The 17,865-nt window shown below is 43.5% G+C and overlaps 1 protein-coding gene across 1 annotated transcript; it reads right to left on the reverse strand.

The window, feature by feature from the left end:
* Window positions 1–241: 241 nt before the first annotated feature.
* Window positions 242–16,740, reverse strand: FAM72A (family with sequence similarity 72 member A). Its single transcript, XM_074977644.1, has 4 exons — window positions 16,589–16,740; window positions 5,509–5,586; window positions 3,303–3,427; window positions 242–336 (listed from the first exon to the last, which is right to left on the reverse strand). The coding sequence occupies exons 1-4, from the start codon at window positions 16,738–16,740 to the stop codon at window positions 242–244; spliced, it is 450 nt and encodes a 149-aa protein (XP_074833745.1).
* Between the last annotated feature and the right edge of the window lie 1,125 nt (window positions 16,741–17,865).

The following is a 17,865-nucleotide window of genomic DNA, read 5'->3' on the forward strand; positions in this document are numbered from 1 at the left end:
AGAACTACAAGAGCAAAATAGTTCTAAAATGAGAGGTAGCTGCCATCTGCATGCCATTCATGTTTAAGACATAAGCTGAGAGAGATTCTTATAAAACAAGTTAAACTGGATTAAGAGAGTCTACCCTTTTTAAAAAAACTGTTTTCTAGACTTCTTGATTATTCTATTTCTTGCATATATTAAGACAGCGGGAAGAAAGCTTCAGTACAAGGTAAGAGGAAATGCACGTTGCTTGTAATATTTATCTGATATAGTCCTCCTCGGTGATGCCTGACATGTCTTCATCAGTGCTTTCCTCCAAATCTGGTAAATTGCCCCAAAGCAGTAAATTCACCCCTAGGGAAAAAATATTGTAAATTGTTTAATTTGTATTCAGACCTCATTTAAGTCCGATTTAAAAACTGAATTCATTGCCACAGAATGAATGGCTCTGGTCCTTGCAGAACCCATTAGGTGAAATTAGACAATGTTGCCCAGGTCTAGATTATTTTCTATTTTTATTCAAAAAGGATCTCTAAAAATACTTTTTTGAACTACACAATAGTAGTAACAAGTCCTGAATGAAGAGTAACATGAAGTAATCATGTAGCTATTGGTGATCTCCTTTTAGCTAGGTTACGCTAATTGTATCGGTCCTATGGGGTACCAAGAATGTGTGCGCGTGCAAGCCCTCCCACAGCTACAAGATCTCCCCCCTACAAGGGGGATCCACTAAAGACAGGACCCCAAATGAATTTGGAGGACAACTAAAAAGAAAACCATGGATGGGCATGGAGATCATAATGAGGGAGCCAGTAGGGGACACAGAGCAGAGAACCCTGGAAAAAGCTCACTGCTCTCCGAAGGCATCACGGGAGCCAGTGGACACTGCCCAGATGAACTCTGCCTGCATGCATGAGTGGAACAAAGAACAGAAGTAGGCCCCACAGTTACAGTTCCCCATCCTCAGCCACCCTCCTCTCCCTGGTCCTCTAAATGGTCATCTTGGCCATAGCCAGGAGATGCTGACGAGGAGGTCCCATGGGGTGTGAAAGGATCAGGAAGCTTGGGGAGAAGTGCAGTGGTTTATGGCATTCTGAAACTGTTTAAATGTATTTGTTTGTTATACACGCAACAAATATAGACAGTGTTGTGAAAGGCCCCTCCTTTGGGAAGGATCCAAGGGGACAGATTATGCTAGATCCTTGTTGATGTTCCAAGTAGCTGTTTAAAAGGAGCTGATGCAAATTAAGTAGCAAGAGCTAGCATATTGGCTGTAACTTCTGCCTCAGCTAACGGGTATCAACATACAAATTTATATAGGATCACGCTGACAACGCAGCTCAGCTCAGACTGACCAATTGGTGGAGGGCTGCTTAATAACACACTAAAGCTACCCACACTGCTATAAATAGTATCGTGGGTCTGCATTTACACCACTCATATTTGTGCAGTTTGCATAACAGTATTGCCTCAGAGGATCCTGACTTCCCTCACCAAGACTGACATTGCAGTCCATATTCTTTATGAAATTGTGCTTTGACATGCATGACATAACTGTGTTGTACTTGATGCAACTTAACCCATGAAAAGTATCTCTGAAAAGGTTATCATTTAGTGAATGATTATCCTATTTGTATGTATGTATCACTTCTGTATCAGAAATATTAACTATGTATCTGTGTTCCACATGTTAATTTGCGTGATGCCCACTGCTAACACTTCAGGTACTATGATGGAAAGGCCAGACAGGGTTGATGGACCATCCACCAGTAAAATGAAGACTTTGCCTTCCTGTGGATGCTCCATATTGTCTCTGACGCATGGACACTGTGATGCTACAGAATTGGGTGTCCTGGTCACCTGATACTAACCACCATCTTGGATTGCTGTATTTTTCCACTGTGGGGTGGGGAATCAAACAAAGGATTTCTGCTTTATGGAAAGTCTATGTGAGGCTGGGGGAAGAAAACAATCCACATCTTTAGTTTGCTTCACCTGCACCTCCCTACCCAGAGAGACACTTGAAAATAATAAGGAAACGAAAGGATGCCAACTGAAGCGGGAAGGGAAGGAAGGGAGATTCAGGCTAAAAAGACACATCTGGTCTGTGAAAGACTCTACTTGAAACAGTATTTAGGGTAGGGTTAGGGAAACTGTGGCCCACACCTTGCCTTGATCTGGCCTTTGAGGTTCAAGGCTCTCTTCCCACCATGCCATCTCCCATAGCGGGGTGAGCCAGGCTGCACCTGTCTCCCAGGCTCTGCCTAGCAATGAGAACAAGTGGCTCCATGCAGGAACTATACCTGTTGGTCCCATTAGCTAAACTGGGGCCATGCTCCTGTACCCTTCTTCCCACCGAGTCCACTCCTGCATCCTACATCCGTCCCAGACCCCACATACCCACTCCACTCCACGGCAACTCTGTACCATGCATGGAACTATTCATAATTGGCCCCACCTTGGAGGCTCGGGGACTCCATAAAAATCTCCTAGCTCCAGTCCCGTAGGCTCTGGGATGAGGCCTGAGGGCAGTGAGGTGAATGTGTTTTTCTGCTTTTCAGGTGGGGACCACATCTGTGAGGGTTTTTTCTTTTTCCCACTTGGAGGCCAGGTCAGTGAGGATTGTTTGGGTGGGTTTTTTTTGCTTCTAACTCACATGATTTTTCTGCGGGTCAGTGGCCCCACCCATAAAAAGAATCCCTGCCCCTGGTGGAATTATTATTTGTAATCAGTTTCTTTAGTGAATGTAATTTAGTTTGTGTGCTTCGTATTATTTTCTTAGTAATCTTCTTTGTTCTGTTTGCTACATCTTTAACCACTTAAAATACACTGTTTTTATAGTTAAAATGGGTTATATTATAAACCAGAATTAAGTCTTTTAAATAAATTCTAAATGGGAGTGGGCAAGAAGTTGTCCATACCTTCCTCCACATTGAGGGAGGAGGCAAATTTCATGCAGTTTTGGGTTTGTACTCCAAGTAACAGACTTCTAGAGGCCCTTAAGCTGAGCCCTCACAGAGTTGACCTCAGTGTTTGTATCATTTGAAGCTGGATGTGGCCCTGCCTGTGTGTGTGTGCTGGAGGAGGTTTAAGAGTCTGGCTCAGATAGGACTAAAGAGAGCTCAGGTTGCCTGAAAAGATGGGTTCAGTGGTATCACCTCAGGTGGCATCCCAAAGGGTCCAACCCATAACCAGAGATTAGAGTAAATTAAGTCAATTGCATACGCTTTGAAATGCTGTGCTATGGAGCAGGGGAGCTGCCAGTTAACTCTCCGGTGAATTTAAAATAACTTTAATGTTCAGAATAAAGAGTTTCTTACCAGAAGAGTCTAGTCTGTTTATACCAAAGACTGCTTGGCTGTGAAACATCCAGAAATGTCCATTGTTACAGGACAGCAGGCAAGGTTTGCATGGAGCAATCACATGGTAGCCTACAACATTGCCACTAGAGAAGTAAATAAACAAAATAATTGTGCAAGTTCTTGGATTAAACTTTGCACTAAAGAACCAACAAATATTCATGTTAAATAGGATCTAACAATCTTACCAGGTAAATTGGTATCCAGCGTTCTTATCTGGAGAAAACTGAAGGTGAGTTTTTAAACAAGTGGTGCATTAAAGTGTCTGAATATATTTACTTGGAGACTGTGTGTGTGTGTGTGTGTGTGTGTGTGTGTGTGTGTGTGGAGCTGCACAAGACTTAGTTTTTTTAGGTAGGGAGTCTTGGCTTATTTTAGAGAACTAAATTCTGTACATTACACACGTGTCCTGTAACTTAAGTCCAGGAAGCTTGCTCTGTCTATGATGGAATCTGCTTTTAAACCAGCTCTCCTCAGCAAACTCAATGGAGATTTCTCGTTAAAACTGATGGTTCAATAGGCCCCTATAAAAACTAGGTAATTCGCTTGGGCTACATCTACACTAGCACACTACATCGAAGTAGCCTATTTCGAATTAAGGACATCGAAATAGGCTACTTTGACGTGTATCGTCTACACGTCCTCCAGGGCTGGTGCTGTCGACATTCCACATCGAAGTAGCGACAGAGAACATAGAAAGGAGCCACCCCAGAAGGAAATGTGGAACATCCACACACACACACAAGTGCTCCCCGTCAAAATAAGGGGCCAGCAAAGCCCCAAGCTGCTCCCTTAAAGGGCCCCTCCCAGACACACACAGCCTGCACAGCATGAGATCCGCAGAGCTGACAACCAGTCGCAGACCCTGTACACACAGCATGGACCCCCAGCTGCAGCAGCAGCAGCAGCCACCAGAAGCCCTGGGCTAAGGGCTGTTGCATGCGGTGACCATAGAGCCCCGCAGGGGCTGGACAGAGTGTCTCTCAACCCCTCAGCTGATGGCTGCCATGGAGGACCCCGCTATTTCTATGTAGCGGGACGCGGATCGTCTGCACACGCCCTACTTAGACGTTGAATGTCGAAGTAGGGTGCTATTCCCATCTTTGGATGGGAATAGCGATTTTGACGTCTCACCGCCTAATGTCGATTTCAACGTTGAAATAGCACACAGCGCGTGTAGACGCGACACGTGCTATTTCGACGTTGTGCTGGCTACTTCAAAGTAGCTGGCTAGTGTAGACGCACCCTTGGTGTCTATATGGGCCCAATTCGGCTCCATTGAAATAAACAGAAAGCAAGGGTTTCAGTAGGAAGAGAGTTTGGCCCCATTAATTTATTTATAGATTCCTCTCACTCTCAGTAGCATACTCAAAAGAAAGTGGTGTGCTATCTATTTCAGCATCTGGACAAAACAGAATTCCTTGCTAGTCAAGTCTTTTTAAAAAAGAACATTGTTTTTAGTCCAAGAATCTTCCTGTCCAAATTCAAATATGAATATGCTGAAATGTTAAACATAAAGTAGACAAGTGACCCTTTTGAGCAGCTTAGAAGATTTTTTTTAAAGGAACAGTATATCAAGCATCAACAAAAACAGCCAGCTCCAGGAATTTTCATGTTATTTTTTCCCATCCCCTAGTAAAGCCTGTCTGCCAACAGCATGTTGTGTTACAGCAAACCTCAATTTTATGAAATGGTTATACAAACCTACTGTAAATGATAAGTTCAATTTTATGAACTCTTGAATCCCCATGTAGTTCATAAAATAGGTGTTTTCCACTTTATCGGTTTTAGTAAATTTGAAGATTGACTAAATGCATTTCCTTGTGATCTTATTTACACAGCTATTGCAAATGACTGCTGAAGCAACCTTTCTGGAGTCAGTAAGGTGCTAATACAAAATTCCTATGGAACAACACCTTAGCCTTGATATGCATTGTCTCATGAACATCTGCTAGCGACTTCTCCAATGGCAGATTAATAGTGATGTCTAAAGGTAGTGGGCCAAGTTTCCGCTGAGTAAAGTTGTATCAAATTTGTTTCATGTGTAACCTGAGCACTTGTACTTTAGTGGTCAGTAATGAGACACGGAAATGTCATTGCTGCAGCAAATGCTTTGGTGAGCAGATGCTTGTATAGTTATGAAGCACATAGAAGTGATCTTACTTACCATTTTAGACATGCAATGTTCTTCAATTTGCATTTGCAGATGTCAGTGAAATAGCAGCTTCCAATGAAGTCAACAGTACTGGAGAGGGAAAATTGTCACAGGAATAGTTTAGACATTTAACACAACTTCACCCAGCCTGCTGTTCTTGTTATAAACAAGAATTCCAACAAACCAGTGTTTGAGGTTTGTACTTTTCTATTTCTTTTTACAAACACATATCTGCTATCATTTAGTCTCCCTCTATCACCAGTCATAGTAGTCTAAAGATAACAAAAAGATTCCTACATATTCCACCTTAAGTCAACACATGCTAATTTTCAGGAACCTGCTACCTTTCCCTAGGACCAGTGCAGTGCTTTAGTATATCGGATTGCTGGTGTTGTGAAGATGATTCTACTAGTACCACCCTTCCCCTGTTGAGCTGGGGAGGCTGTAACTGCACCAATAAATACAGTCTAAGGGAGTGAGAGAGAGATCAGCTACCTGACACTTCTGCTGGCAAAGGAAGTTGGTTGTCGAGCTTAGGGACAGTATACCTAAATTCCAGCATAAGAGTATAAAATGCTATTGAAGAAAGCACAGGTCAGTCCCAGTAGCTTACAATGCCTTCTCAACAGCTCAGCTCCAGGATCTAGTTGCTTTGTGGGACACCAAAGTACATTATTGTCAATGGTCATCTGCTCAACACAGATTTCAGCTGACTGAAGAAAGGAGCTTGATATAGGGAACTGGGGTGCAGGAGAGTGTGGGGTCTGGGAAGCAGTTTGAGTGAAGGAGGGGATTCTGATCTAGAGGAGAATTGTAGAGGAGGTACAGAGGTTTTGGTTCGGATTTGGGGCAGGGATTTGGAAGGGGGTGGGGTGCCAGGTGCAGGTTCTGACCAGCAGGCACATGCCCAGATAGCTCCCAGCCAGCAGCCTAGCAGGACCCTCAGGCAGGCTGTTTGCCTGCTGTGCCCCCACCCACTGCTCAAAGTGGCCAGTTGCTGGGGACAGCAAGTCCCTCTCTGCACAGTGTGCGCCATGGAGGAAAGAGGGTTCTGCAAGCTATCGGAACCCACAAGCATAACCCAGGTAACTTCCACTGACCAGAAACCAGCCAATGGGAGCTGCAAGAATTGCGCTTAGGGGGTGAGGCAGCAAATAGAGACCTCCCTCTCCCCAAGGTGCATGTGCTGGGTAGAGACTTATACGCTGACTCCAGCAGCTGGCTGATTTGGGTGGCATGTGGGGCTACAGCAGGCAGGGAACCTGCCTGAGGGTCCCGCTGATCCACGGAACATTGGTACTTCAGATGACTGTGATGGGCCAGATCCAAATGTTTGGCAGGCCACATCTGTCTAGATCAAGTAACTTGCCTATCTACAGTAGGTGTCAGCAGTAATAGGCGTAGCTGCAATTTAACTGCAAGGGTGAACAGATGCAAACTATGTTCAAAACAGTTTCAAAAATGGTAGGTGGATATGATATGGCCCAGTCTGCACTTGCAATTGAACAATTTTCAGTACCATTTCACCATGCTTGTTGCAGACATGCTACATCTTCATCTACAGGGAAAGAGTATTCTTTACAATAGGATTTCTAGTTGTGATAGCGTTGCACCAAATCTCCAGCATTTTTACCATTCTAGTTTAAAGTGTCTGCACAGAAAGAGCTGTACATGAGCTAGCCTATCTGAGGTAGCTTGAGTCCAGCTAGCCCAGGTAACAATCGCAGCAAAGACAGCAGTCAAGCTTCAGTGCGAGTACTGCCAGTTTGGAATGGACTTTGGGTGCTTCATCAACAACATCACTGATCCATCAATTTGAGGATTATCTGTAGCATGGATTTACATATGGGTCCTGAGCTGACTCGAGAGTCCAATCATGGAAGTACAGATCCACCCACAGTAAGTATAAACATTTCCTAGCAGAGCAACTGCCTGCTGGGAGAAAGTTATTTCTTATTTCCTCTTTCTTTCTTCAGCTTTGAGGGCAAGACACATCTCAAAGTGGGCTACTGCCTGACGGAGAGTATGGTGCCCTTGGGTCAGTTGGAGGCTTGCTCCTGCCAGCCCAGCTTCAGATATCCACATCACTTTTCTTGGCTGTGTCTATGCTACAGTGATCTTTTGAAAGATGATCTTCCGGAAGCTTTTTTTTTTTTTTTGAAAGAGAGAGCACATCCACACATAAATAAAGGAGATCAAAAGACCAATCTGCTCTTTTGAAAGAGAGTGTCCACACAGTCCCCACTCTTTCAAAAGAGCAGCACAGGGATCAAAAAAGCTGGTACCGTGAGGACTGCTCTTTTGAACAAAGGGCCCCCAAGGTATCCACACATGATTTTTTTCCTGAAAGCATCTTTCAGAAAAAGGCACTCTTCCTCATTTGGGAGAGGAAGAGGGCCTCTGGAAGAAGTGCTATGTTCTTCCAAAATGAATTCTAAAGAGCGCATTTTGTGTGTGGACAGTCCCCTTGCTCTTTCAGAAGAGGGCCTGATTTTCCAAAAGGACTTACAAGTGTAGATGTGGCTTTTGAGATATGCTTTCAGTACATTTTTTGAAGTGCATACTTGGCTTCCTAGCCCATTATGAAGCCTCAGCTGTTTTGGCTACTGTTGTTACCTATGCTACCAGGATTCAAGTTAGCTTGTGCAGCATAGGCATATCTTTAAAACAGATGATGATAGAGGCTGGCAACATTTTGTTTATAACAAGACACCTAGTTACAAGGGTGATAGTTCCAGATGGAAAACTTCTTCTATAGCGCCTTACTCTAAATGTAGGCAGCCTTCAGGCAGCCACTGGCATTTCAGCTGTAGAGTTATGCCCACCCTGCTTTACGCAGTGTTCAATGAGATAGTAGGTAGAATGCTGACACTGGCTTACAGTAGTATTTCCATTGTTAGAACTGCATCAATAGTAATGTAGGTACCAACTTTGTGAAAAAAGGGATAATATGTTTACGTAACTTGATATGCGCAGGGTTGAGTGCATCAATGCCCCATATTCCTTACTGTGGCCTTGAACTATGTGTACACACTCTTCCATTCACTGTGTTAATAGGTGGGATAAACAGTCCTGGAAGTTGAACTTCTGTATGCAGAAATGCAAGTTTACTTTGAAGTCTGCATGTTTCCTATTCTGATTTATTTTTATCATTTAGATCCTCAGTACATTGGACCCCGCTCCAAATCTCAGCCTTGACCAAATGGTCATTTGCTATGGGAAAAGAAAAAATTAACAATCAACAATTACTGTATCAGCAAATCATTTTCTTAATCACTGAAACAGAAGGTCACTATTTTAATTTCATACTGAAATGTGGTCAACTGATTTTCATACGCTCATTTTTGTAATTAGTACTTTTACACACTAAAACTGTGGAATACATTTGTAACCGTACATAAACACTAACTCATATTTGATAACTAGCAGCGTATGAAGGACATTTTACAACAGTTTAGAACATCTTTGCCAGGAACTATGTGTCTTGTAAGTCTCAAATGAGACCACAGAACAATAGCTTCATGATTAGAATGTGTTTTTAAAAATGAACTTTTTAAAAATTAATTTTAGTCCATCTTAACTTCTCCTTTGAATTCATGCTTACAGATTATGAAAATGTAAGTTAAAGCATGTAGTTTACTATTTAATATTGCTTTCTCACAGTTATTTATCTTCTGATTCCACATTAAATTTGATAGGATTAGTAAGATAATTTTTTAAATTCCTGGCCTTGTTTAACCATGAAAGCCAATTTGGATTCTTTCTGCTTCTCTCTCATCTTCACCAGTAATCATCATCAATAACCGTGGGCTCAGCGCCTGTTGGTGTCTGATTCCTCTCTCACTATTTCCTTCCATCTTACCCTATCCAGTTCAGAGTGGCTTAGTTTCCGTAGACTAGCTCCGCACCAATCTATCCATTCTCTGTGAGGTCTGCCTCTCCTATTTGAACCATCCCTTATGCCAAATACTAGAGTCTTGATTTTTTGTTCGTCGTTCATTCTGCAAATATGTCCAAATAGGTGTAGCTTCCATTTTATAACCTTCTGCAACAGGTTTCTTTCGACTGTATCTTCCTATATAATTCCTCATTGGAGACCTTCTGCATCCACCCTATTCTCAGAATCTTTCTATAATGACTCCTTTTGAACGCCAATGTTCTTCTTTTCGAATCTTTCGTTATCACCCTTGTCTCACATCCGTACAACATGCTGCTGAATATGCACATTTTCAAGACACCCATCTTTGTTCTCAAGCTAATTGCTTTGCTTTTCCAGATCTTATCCATCACCTTCAAACTCGCTCTTGCTTCCGCTATTCTAGTCGCTGTTTCCTTCTTACAGTCTAGATCATACATAATGTTGCTCCCCAGATATGTGAAATTCTCTACCTTTTCTAGTTCAATATCACCGACACTGATCTTTTTTCCTATTTCCTTATCTCCAAATACCATAGTTGGTTTTATTGATGTTCATAATCAGTCCATACTGCTTCCTTTCTTCATTTAACACCCACACCGTTTTCGCTAGCTTCTCCTCATCTTCCTCAATAACAACTATATCATCCGTGAACCTCAAGTTGTTAATTCTTTTCCCATGCACAGATACCCCTTCTACCTCTTCCTTGATCTTGTCCATCACTCTCTCCAGATGTGTGATGAAGATACTTGGTGATATTGGATCTCCTTGTCTCGTACCTCTACTTGTTTTAAACCAAGTTCCCAACTCCCCGAATCTTCTCACTGCTGCCTCCACATTATCATTTATATCCTTCAACAACTGTATCAGTCTGCTATCAACTCCATATGACCCCAACACCACCCAAGTCACTTTCTGATCTATACTGTCAAATGCCTTTTGAAAAATCGACGAAGCAAGTTTATACATTTTTGTTCTTTCATTGAGCTTTCTCCACTATCCGTCTTAGTGCCAATATCTGCTGTATGGTACTTCTATCTTTTCTGAACCCTGCTTGCTCATCTGCTATATGTTCTTCTATCTGTGATCTTAATCTCTCAGTCAGTATCATCATCATCAGCACCTTACCTAGATGACTTGTTAGGGCAATTGTTCTGTAGTTCTTGCACTCCAATGTCACTAGCACAGATCTTGTCCATTCCTTAGGCACCATCCCTTCTTTCCATGCTATATTACATAGTCGGTGTATTTCCTGAATCATGCTTTCTCTGCCGTATTTGATCATCTTTCCTGTGATCTTATCATTTCCAGGGCTGCTGCTGTTCTTTAGACGTTTCACTGCTTTTTCTACTTCCTCCTTCGAAATATCAGTCTTGCTCTCGATGCTCGGGGGAGATGTCTTTCAATTCTTCAATCAGTCTCTCTGAGACACTCGGGTCCAACTGTGCTTTGTATAGATTGGTGCGATATCTCATCCATCGCTGCAGAGTCTTCTCCCTGTTCATGAGCACTTCTTCGTTCTCATCTTTGATTGCCATCTGCTTCAGTTGCCATTTCCTATTAATATTCCTAATTGTCTTATACAGCTCCCTGGTCTTACATTCGCTGTAATACATCTTGCTATCTTCACATTGGGCTTCGAACCATTTCTCCTTATCGTTTCCGGCTGCTTTCCTTATCTCATTGCATTTCATCCTATATTGCTGTTCTGCCATCTCAGAAACATCTCTTCTGATAGTCAATGCTCTCTTCTCTTGACCCAACTTCAGTGTCTTCTGAGTAATCCACTTCTTATTGATCTTTTCTTCTTCTGGAACAGTCTACTCAATTGCCTGTTCTGTAGCGATGGCTATCCCTGTGACTCTGTTATCTAGGTCTTTCTCTGTGGTGATATTTTTCATCTTCTCTTTGAGCACTGTTCTGTATGCATTCCCTGTTTCTTCCTCACGTAGCCATGCCGCATCTCTTCTTTTCTTAAACGGTGTCTTACATTTTCTTTTGAGTTTTATCTTGATGTTTGCGATCACTAGACTGTGGTCTGAGTCTATATCTGCTCCTTGGAAAGTTTGGCACTGCTGTACTGATGTTATCTATCTATAATGTTCTTAGACTTCCCGTCATTTGATCGCCACATCCACTTCCTACAGTCCTTTTGTTGGAATCTCGTGTTGCAGATCACCATCTCATGCTCTGTAGCAAACTCTAGAAGTTTCTCACCTTGTTTGTTTCTTTCTCCATATCCAAACCTTCCCATGACTCTCTCCCAACCTTCATTATCCATTCCAACCTTCACATTCCAATCTCCTCTCATGATCAACACATCTTTCTTTGGTATCTCCTCCACCATCTTTGTCAAGTCTTTATAGAATAGCTCAATCTTCCTCCGTACTATCTGACGTGGGTACATACACCTGAATGACTGAGATGTTAAACGGTTTTGCTTCAAATCGCACAACCATCATTCTTGCACACACCAGTTTTGTATCCTTATAATGCTCTTCTAGCTGTTTTGCTTAGTAGGAATCCAACTCCTGCTTCGTTTCATTTCCTGACCAAATGACTTCGCAACCACATATCTCTCTTGATCCTGTCCAACGCATCTCTGCCAGTCCAAGTATATCACATCAGTATCTCTCCATCTCCTTCCTAAGCAGCTCTAATTTTCCAGTTGCCCACAGTGTTCAGACATTCCATGTTCCAATGGATAGTTCACCAGTAATGCATTCAAGAATTCTGTTGATGTACAAGGACAAACAGAGAAAAGCTTGCTTTGACTTATATTTGTTCCTTCACTATTACGAGTAAAAACATATGTTTATTTTATGGATACAAACATCTGACTTACAAAAAAGAAAATTTGTGTTTGATTGTGATGAAAATTTTATAGATCCACCAAAAAAAGCCACACAAGATATGCCAATCAACAATATTATTATGTATCATTTAAAAGGCCCTCAATCTTTCCAAAATTAAGTTAAAGCCATGAACCCCAAGTGGGGCATAGGTCATCCACAAGGCTCTTCCACCTGGTTCTATCTTGGGCAATGGCTTCAATCTGGCCCCATGAATATCTCAGTTCTTGTGCTTCTGTGACTGTAGATCTCCTCCATGTTATTTGGGGTCTTCCTTGGCTGTGTTTCCCCTGAGGATTCCATTTTAGGGGATGTCAAACAATGCTGGATGGGGGTTTCCTCAAAGTATATCCCAGCCATCCCCCTTTACTCCTTTTTATTTGGATCCCCACTGAGATCCCTCAGGCATCTATTCAAAAACGTCTGCAGTTTGTGTGTTAAGGACTTTGTGGTGCGTCATGATTCACAGGCATACAGCAGGACGGAGTTTACATTTGAATTGAAGATTCTCAGCTTTGTTTCAACAGAGATCATGTGTGATCTCCATACTGGCCACAGAGTTTGAAATGCTGCTGTGGCTTCGCCAATCCTGGATTTGATGTCTAGGTCAGTACCACCATCTTTATTCACAACACTACCTAAATAAATAAATTGTTCAACGCCTTTGAGGGTCTCTCCCCCGAAAGTGATGTTGTCTTGTTTAGTGTGGTTGACCCTCATAGTTCTAGTTTTACATCTACTGATTTTCAGGCCTGCCTTTGAGGCAGCGCTATCCAGTGCTGCAACTTTGCTGTCCATATGCTCATGCCGATGTGCCAGGAGAGCAATGTCATCAGCAAAATACTGTGACCCTTTTAGGATCTGGTTTGTTTTGCAAACCCCAAAATTTAACCTCACTTATGACCTTGTTGCTTACAAAATTATAAATAAATTAGAGCTGTCAATCTACATGAAATCTTGTGATTAACTCAATAACGATTTAAAAATTGTGATTAATCAGTTTTACTTGCCCAGTTAAACAGTAGAATACTAGTTGAAATATTACATTTTTGTTTTTTTCTATATTTTAAGGGATTGATTTCTAATTACAACAAAGCAAAATATCAAGTACATAGGACACATTTTATTATTTTTGATTATAAATGCACTGTAAAAATAATTTTTCAATACATTTCATACCAGTACAGTAGTATAATATCTTTACTGTGAAAATGCAACTTAAAAATGTAAGGTTTTTTGGTTCATAACGGCATATGAAAAAATATAAAAAAAAAAATAGAGTCTACACATCCATTCAGTACTACTTCTAGTTCAGTCAATTGCTAAGCCAAAAAAGTTTGTTATATTTACAGGATATAATGCTGCATGCTTCTTATTTACAAAGTTACATGAAAGTGAGAACAGGCATTCCACAAGGCACTTTTGAAGATGGCATTGCAAGGTATTTACATGTCATATATACTAAACATTCCTATGCCTCTTCATGCTTTGGCCACCATTCCAGAAGACACGGTTCTATTCTCTTCATGGTTGCTTAAAAATATAGTGCATTAAATTAAATTTATGACTCGACTCAGGGTAGAGCTGCAGGTTTCCTTCTGTTTTACATACATTCTGCCATATATTTCATCTTAGAGCAATCTCAGATGATGACCCAGCACATGTTGTTCATTTTAAGAACACTTTCACTGCAGATGTGACAAAATACAAAGAAGTTATCACTTCGAAATTTCTAAAGACAGCTCTAATACTCAACCCAAGCTTTAAGAAACTGAAGTGCTTTCCAAAATCTGACAGGAATGAAGTATATGGAGCATGCTTCCAAAAGTCTTAAAGTTGCAACACTCTGGTTCAGAAATGACAGATCCCAAACCACCAATAAGGAAAATCAGCCTTCTGCTGATAGCATCTGCCTCATATGATAAAAACTAGCATGCATCATTATGTACAGCTTTGGATTCTTATCTAGATAGACATGTCCTCTGAAGTCGTGGTTGAAAAATGAGGTGAGACATGAATTTTTGGTATATCTGGCACATAAATATGATGCTCACTATAATACTGCCATATAAATGCCTAGTCTCACTTTCAAATGACACCGTAAACAAAAGGCAGCATTACCACCTGCGAATATAAATCAGCCTCTTTATCTGAGTAACTGTCTGTACAGGAAGTAGGACTGAGTGGACTCACTACACACTAAAGGTTTATATTGTTTTATTTTGAAATGCAGTTATTTTTATACAAAATTCTATGTATTTGAAAGTTCAACTTCCAAGATAAAGAGATTGCACTAAAATAGTTGTATTAGGTGAACTGAAAAAAATACTATTGCTTTTGCTTTTTTACAGTGCAATATACACTTTGTATTCTATGGGGTAATGAAAATGAAAATATTTGAAAATGTAGAAAACTTAAATACATCTTTAAATAAACAAATATTTAAATAATTGATTTCCTATTGTTTAACTGCAGTTATTTTTAATTACACAATTAATTGTGATTATTTTAAACACTGGACAGCCCTAAATACAAAATTGTCACAGCATACAAGTAATGAAAATTGCTTACTTTCTCATTTTTACTGTATAATAATAAAAATCAAGTGGAATATACATATTGTACTTACATTTCAGCGTACAGTACCTTGAGCAATATAAACAATTAATTGTACTAAATTTCAGTGCGTACTGACTTCACTAGTGATTTATTTATGTATTTTTTAAAGCTTATTGTAAAACTAGACATATCTAGATGAGTTGATATATCCCCTGAAAGACCTTCGTGCATCTTTGTGATACACATACCCTCACCCTGTTTCAGAACCACTGATTTAAATTGCTACCTGAGAGAACATGTGTCCTTAATGTGGAATAGGAGAATGGGGATCAGGGCTGAGATGCATTTCTTGATCTAATCTAACTAATGTGCTTGGACATCTTGTGACAAATTATTTAGGGAAGGCTGGTTAGGTTTAGAATCATTTCAGCGTACTGTATGTTCTTTATTACAAGCTCTTGAACAATTGAAATAATTGTAGAAAGATGCAGATTTCTATCGTTTATGGAATTTACTCCTTTTCAGTCCACAAACATTGGAATAGATCATTTAATTTTTTTTAAACATCCAAACACGTGGCAGGAGCAACACAAGGGGGTGGAGGATACAGGGATCATGTGCACCCCCAAGGCAGGAGGGGCCAGCCAGCAGCTGGCCAGGGGACAGCTAGGCTAGAGGGCTAATGCCGGCAGCACTGGTCCGTACTCTTCCGCAACTCACTGGCAGCAGGGAGCGTGAAAACTCAGCAAGGCAGCGTCAGCTTGCTGCTCTATCCTCCCTGGCAGAGGTGTGGCTGGAGGGCAGAGCTAGCTTGAGGCCGACTTGATGTGCTTTCCCCAGTGCCGCTGATAAGTGTAGTGGGAAGCGGGGCAGCGCAGACCCCTGAAGGGCTATCCAGCAGCTGGCAGATTGACTAGCCAGGCTGGAGAGGCAGCGCCAGCAGCAGGAATCTGTGCTGTCCCCTACCCTCGCCCGGCAGGTGTGAGAGGGGAAGTGCAGAAAGGTGGTCCCAGCTCGCACTGATCTCTGGCTAAACGGCTATGGGGGAGGGAGGGAACTGCCCCGAACTCCCCAGCAGAAGTCATGCGAGGTGGGCGGGGGAGGAGAGGGGCATAGATCCCTGCTTTTGGTCCTGGCCCTCTGGCCTCACAAGTCCCCTGGGCTGCCTCGGCTGCGGGAAGGAGTGGGTAAGGGATGGAGCATGGGCGGAGGGGTTCATTGGTCTTTCCCTGGGTTGGGGGATGTGGCTGCCCCCCCCTTAACCAATCAGCTCTCCCCTCTGGGATTTAGACTGCACCTGCCTGGGAGTGCTAACCTACTGTAAATAAAAGTAGACTAGCTACTGATTTGAAACAGGAGTGAAACTGACACTTTTAAGTCACTTTCACTTCTGTTTAAAAGTTACTTTTCAGAAGCCTATTACATATACCACTACAGTGTTTGAATCACAGTCGTCATAGGAGACTATTTAAAGCTAAATATAATTGAAATCCATATTTTACAGTTCAGGAAAAATTAGTCTTCTTATAGAGTTTGTATCTAAATGTTATTTAAAATACCTTTCTGGGTTAGGACTGTTCCTTAGTTCCTATTGCTGTAAAATGGAAATAGGGCTGGATTGGGATCTGTGGGGCAGGAAATGGGCTTTCTCAGTGAGTTTGCATGGTACCGAGCACAACAGAGAATTCCTACCGATTCAGGTGCGCGGGGGCTGTTGTAACATTGGAGGTGAGTTGCCTGCAGGCGCTAAAAGAAGGGGACTTACCTGGTGGGTGGGATGTCAGTGGAGAAGAGGTCTACCTCTGTGTTGGCCAGCAACACAGCCTTCATTCCCCGGGAGCTCAGCACCTGCTGGCAGAACCTGCAGCACAGCAGGGACACGCACCTGTCCTTGAAGCTGCACCCACTCGTGGACATGATGGGTCTGGCCCTTCTTCTCGAGGTGGGGGAAGGGGGTTGCTCCTTGCTTCTCTGAGAGCAAACTGACTCCCCGACGCGCTCCGCTGCTCCTGCCTCCCCGCTCCTTGCCCCAAGGTCTGTGTTCCCTCAGCTGCTCTTCCTACACCCACCGTCCCCCCCTCGGGCGCAGCCTTCACCTCTCCCTCCCCTGCGGGCCCTGTGTTTCCGCTCCTCGCTGCCCGCCAGGGCCCTATGCTGTCCGGTGCGAGGGGGCTCCCTCCGCCCCCCACTCGCTACCGGCGGCCCAGTGCTGCCTCTGCCCCGGTGCTCCCTCGGTCCCCACCCCGGCTTCCTGACTCGCCCCTCCCCCAGAGCCGACCCCCTTTTTTGCCTCGCGCCGGCGGAATCGCCCCTCCTGCCGTTAGACCCCAACGGGCTGACCCCCAGCGAGCCCCTGTCTTCTGAGCTGTCAGACTCCGTTTGAATCCCCGTCCTCCCTTCCCATTGGAAAAGCCCGAGCACTCCCCTCGAGCCCGATTGGGGGGAATAGGGGTTAGCTCCGCCTCTCACCGCAGCTCGGGCCCGTCCCCACAGATTCTCATTGGAGGAACCGTGAGAGAGAGGTGGGGCCGAGAGAAGAGTAGGACGCAGCCATTGGTGCGGGGGATTGTCATTCCGAACCATTTCAGCTGCTGATTGGGCGAAGCATTAGGAGGGGGGCGGGTGGCGAAGCTCGCGCTGCGGAGGAAACTGACCGCGGGAGCTGTAGCTGGGGCGCCTTGCTGGTGCAGGAGAGGAGCTGGCTGCGCGCCGCTGCAGGTAAGAGCGCGTTGCCCGGGGGCTGAGAGATGTGTTGCGCGCCGGGATTCGACTTGTGTCCCACTTTAGGCGTGCCCCAGCCCATAATACTGCCGCCCCCTGGGGAGACCCGCAGAGCCCCTCACCCCCACGCGGGAGGGCCGCCGCTGGCTGCCCCGCGAGCCCCCTGCTCTCCCCTAGCCGGTCATTTTTCTCGGCCTGTCCAGCGCATCCCCTCCTGCTCCTTCTCGCCCTTGTATCCCCAATTTGCACCTCCCGGCGGCGCCCGCTCCTGCCGCCGCAATTTGCACCTCTCCGGCACCGCCCGCTCTGGGTTCTCGCAGT

This window comes from Carettochelys insculpta, chromosome 26 (assembly GCF_033958435.1).
Source record: "Carettochelys insculpta isolate YL-2023 chromosome 26, ASM3395843v1, whole genome shotgun sequence".
NCBI lineage: Eukaryota > Metazoa > Chordata > Testudines > Carettochelyidae > Carettochelys > Carettochelys insculpta.